The sequence below is a fragment of the Triticum aestivum genome, chromosome 7B, assembly GCF_018294505.1.
Source record: "Triticum aestivum cultivar Chinese Spring chromosome 7B, IWGSC CS RefSeq v2.1, whole genome shotgun sequence".
Taxonomy (NCBI): Eukaryota; Viridiplantae; Streptophyta; class Magnoliopsida; order Poales; family Poaceae; genus Triticum; species Triticum aestivum.
In genome coordinates this window covers 11,699,419-11,704,103 of record NC_057813.1, presented here as the reverse complement: position 1 = coordinate 11,704,103, position 4,685 = coordinate 11,699,419, and the positions used below count along the sequence as shown (strand labels likewise).

The window sequence follows — 4,685 nt, the reverse complement described above, 5'->3', positions numbered from 1 at the left end:
CTTTAAGCGGAATAACAAAACTCAACAGGTGAAAATACTGTAAAATCCAAACATGCATGGTGTATGCGGAATAACAAAACTTTAAGAACCACCACATCTGTTCTCCATCTAAGAGAAATGGGGCTAACAACAATTAAGTAGTAGCCATTGTCAACGCATTACAGACCAATGCCACTGCACCATTGTACAAACAGTTTCAGAATTTTAGGACCGTGATGGCAAAGCAAATAGGTTTCCTACTGTCAGGAGAACAAACCAAGTTTAAGTAGCAGGAACACATGAACTGCTGGGTTTTCCTGAACCCATATCTCTATGAAAGGAACTGGGCTCTTATGTCGTCGTGCCCGAGGCGGCGACACTTCTGAAGAGGTGGACAGGAAGGCGACTTCTAGGGGCATCTCTCTACTCTGCATCGACATCCGCATACCGCAGCTCCTCGTGGGCTGAATTACCAGGAAAATAGTTAAACTGTTAGGCATTATGTGTCACAGGTACTGCAACAGCTTTAAATAAGAAGATAAAAAAGAAAGCTGATGTACAAAACCTCAAAACAATGTAAAGTGCTGTGGGCTAAAAACCAATTACAGTAGGCTAAAAAATAGAAATCATTATGAACAATTGGCTCCGAAGTCTACCACTAGTGGCATATCGTATTAAATTGAAGAAATGAATAGTGTGAGTCAAAGAATAGTACCATCAAAACCATTGGTTTACGTAACAAGGTTCAGTGTGGATTTTTTACTTATGAAATGATTCCCCACCTCTAGCAAACAACTATCTTCAGACAACCTTCTAGCATCTGTCCATAAACCCAACAGGCACAATGTTGTGCCTGTTAACCACGTACTGATTTAATCCAACAACAGTTCATACTATTTCCATGTCTTAACTCGTAACTCAAAGTCTGAAACAGATTATCAAAAGTTCGGAACAATTACTGTAGGCTAGAAAATAGAAACCTATGTGAAGCTGAACTAGGCAGACAGAACTGATTTGGGTTTTCAAATTCCAAAGCCTTCCACTAGAGGCATATCGTATTAAAGCACAGTAGCATCAAAACGAATAGTTCCCATATCAAGGTTTAGTGTGGATTTTAAATCTGTCCATAATAGCATCAAAGAACTGATTTGATTCAACAACTTTTACTGAAAGTCTGAAACACATTAGGAAAAGTTTCAGACCACATAAACTGTTTTCCAGACTAGTGGTTTCGAATACCCAAACCTTTACTAGTCACCGACCTCTTCATATGCCCCCCGTCCCCCGACACACACACTACAAACAACATTCAGCAACATTCTAGCATCTGTCCATAAATACAATTTACTGATATCTATAATCGTACTGCAGTTCCGACTATTCCCATAAACGGTAAACCCAACCGGCACAATGCCATGCCTGTTGACCTCCTACTGATTTAATTCAGCAACTTCTACTGACAATTTCCATGTCTTAACTACTAACCGAAAGGCTGAAACAAATTATCAAAAGTTTCAGACTACACCGGTTTCAGTAAACTGCTTTTTCAGAATTCAGACTAGTAGTTCAAGACTAGTGCGAATACGAGTTTCTTGCCAAAGGAGAATACTAGGAAGGTTTCTCACCAGGCGTCCCGGCGATGGTGAGGAAGATGTGGAGGGTATGGCCGCTACTGGGCAGGTCGACGACGAGTGGAAACATCCGGCCATCACGTGTGGGGAGGCCCATGACGAGCTCGGGGTCGTCCAAGTCTATCATGGGGCGCAGCCGCCTGACCAGCTGATTCCTCAGGCGGAACACGGACCTCCCCCAGAACACGAACGAGCCGCAGGTGATGAGGCCCCCGAGGATGTTCCGCCACATGTACATGATCATCCGCGACCGCAACATTGGGTGGGGAAGCTGCAGTTGAGTCCCAGACAACCATGGTCAAATCAAAGAAGCCAAAGAAACAGAGCATGCGAATGAAAGAAAATCCAAGAACCCAATTCACTCAAATTGGGGAAGAATCAAGGAACGGGCTCACCCCAATCGGACGTGGAAGGGGAGGCATGACCTCCCTGGCGGGGATTTGCTCCACAACCCAGAGCATCTTCCTGCTGATGTTGTCGAGGTCCTCAATGTAGTCGATGGTGGCGTCAGTGTTCCAGAACCTCCCGTTGGCGCGGAGGCAGGCGCCACCGATGTTGCGGAGGTAGACCTCTTCCTCGGATTTTGACAGGATGGCCTGCCAAACGAGTGGCTCCACCTCAGGATGGTAGTAGTCGCTCAGGGTGGACACGGTCCGGGCCGGTCCGGTCCCGGTCCGAGCCGTCGATTGGACCGGCTGCCGGCGGTCCGGTCCGGACCGGACCGATCAGGGCAGCGGTCCAGATTTCAGGGACCGGACCGGCGGACGAGAAGCTCGGTGCGGACCGGCGGTCCTCACGGTCCCGGCGACGTCCAGTCACTGCATGTGGGCCTAGGATGTCGGAGAGGTGTCGGAGAAGCAGCACGGTGGCCGGAGCCGGAGAAGACGCACCTGTTGACGGCGCGGCGGTGTGAAGGAGAGGCACAAGAGAGAGAGAGAGAGAGGGAGCGGCGCGGCCGCGCGGGGGAGAGGGGGCGGCGCGACGGTTAGTATCGAGCGTCCGCAAGTATATCTTTAGCAGTTTTTTCCGTTGCATGCAAGTGATTTAGCGCGTGCATGGGCCCATGATTTTCCTTATATGAGCCTTGCCGTGATTGGTGGATTAATTCTGACGTGAAGATAATCGTGGGATGACACCGTGATTGTCGGATCCAACCATTTTTTCTCTCTTGTTCCTTCTATTTTTTGCATGTTCGTCTGAATAAGAGGAAACTGCGTCATGGGATGGCGCCTGATTATCCGATCGAACTTATTTCTCTCATTACTAATTACTTGCAAATAAAAGGAACAACAGCGAGGAGTTGTCGTGGGAAGCGCCTAAATTATCGGATCGAATCATGTTGATCTCATTCTCTCTATATATTTTCTGTCGATTGATTAAAAGGAAAAACCAAACGGTAGGGCGTGACTGCCTCTTGCCCCTGTGTGACTCTCAGATAATTAAGGGTGTGATGGCGTGTTCTTTCTATTTTCTGTTCTCTTCTACCTCACGCGCGACTTGAGTTCTCTTCTTTGTTCGACTCAATAAACGGAAACAAATCAAGGAGGGGCGCGCCCACGCGGGAGAGGGAAGGCGGGGCGTGGTCGTCGGTCACCCAGCGCGCGGATCTCGCCGGCCAGAGCGTGTGGTGGCCGCGATGACAAGGAACGGCCTGCAGCGCGCTTCGGTCCGCTCGGTCGGCTCGGTCAAAGACCGGACCGGACCGACAAAATATCGGGCCCAAATTCTGTAACCGGACCGGCTAATTTCTTCAACGGGCCAGGACCGAACGGTCCGGTCCCGAACGGGCCACGAGCGGGCCGAAAAGCCCGCTCGCTCCGTCCAGCCTGAGTAGTCGCGCTGCTCGACGCGGAGCCCGCGGTGGCCGGGCGGCGCCGGCACATCTGTAGCGGCGAGGTAGTGGCCGTAGGCGGCGCTGTGGAGGAGCAGGAACTGTCCGTCCTTGCCCGGGTGCCGGTGCACCGCCCAAGCCGCGTTCATAGACTCCCGGCGGAAGCGGAGGTTGACGCCATGGCCGTCCTCGTCGGCGTGCAGGTATGTGCCGTGCACGCGGCTGCGCAGCCGCACGTGCTGGCCGTGATGGAACTGCTCCATCTGTCGTCGGTGACGCTGGAGAGCAGAGGCGCGCGGGAGAAGGAGAGGTGGGTTCTTGGTTTCTTCGCGCTGCGGCGAGGCGGAGAAGAGAAGAAGCGAGAGCTGTTGGTTGAGACGGTTGCGTTGGGCGCCAAGGCAGAGTATTTATTCAAGGCTCGGCTTTCGGCACTAGGTGGGCCGTTGGACATAGGTCCCGATGCCCGCGCAAGTTTGATCCAGCCCACCTAACCGCCCACAACCCCTAAAAAACAATCTAATAGTCCACAATCACCTAAAAAAAAATTCGTCCACAATCCCTCAAAAGAAAAACAACAATGCGGAGGACTATATATACCTACATCAATATCTCGATTGTGTCGTACTGTGGTCTCCGCCGCCGCCGCTGTTTGAGAAACTAAGGTCCCTCGCCTCCGGCTGTCATCTTGGCGCTGAGAGGTGTGGGGACCTCGGATCTTCAAGAGCTCTATGTTCCGCGCAAAATTTTTATAGGAAATAAATGTACATGGCTTATCAAGAATACAGAGTTTTTCATGGCTTTGGTTTTGATCTCAGCTTCATAATCATCAACTACTAGGGAAAATCTTATACACAGAAATTTACCAGTAGCGCGGGACAAAAAGAAGCGATACTACAATTTACCACTAGCACATGTTATCCAAACGCGCTACAGGTAAGATCATAGCAGTAGCGCGTCTACATGTAGACGCACTACTACTACAATTCCCCTTACTATTCTCGCTAGGCTACCTATAGTAGTAGCGTGCCTAGGGAAAGCGCGCTGCTACTAAGTTTGTTGTAGCAGTGTGTTTCCCCCAGAAAGCGCTACTGCTAAGGAAAGGAAAATAAAATGAAAAACATATATAAAAGTAAATGAAAATGAAAGAAATATAAAAAGGGGAAGGAAAAAAAGAAAATGTGAATGAAAATAAATGAAAAAGAAAATAAAGGAGAAATGCATAGCAGCAGCGGGCTTTATGGACA

General features: G+C 49.5%; 1 protein-coding gene across 1 annotated transcript; it reads right to left on the bottom strand.

The window, feature by feature from the left end:
- Positions 1 to 216: 216 nt before the first annotated feature.
- On the bottom strand, positions 217 to 3,435 carry LOC123161510 (uncharacterized). Its single transcript, XM_044579332.1, has 3 exons — positions 2,006 to 3,435; positions 1,605 to 1,881; positions 217 to 443 (listed from the first exon to the last, which is right to left on the bottom strand). The coding sequence occupies exons 1-3, from the start codon at positions 2,069 to 2,071 to the stop codon at positions 403 to 405; spliced, it is 384 nt and encodes a 127-aa protein (XP_044435267.1). The 5' UTR covers positions 2,072 to 3,435; the 3' UTR covers positions 217 to 402.
- Positions 3,436 to 4,685: the final 1,250 nt, after the last annotated feature.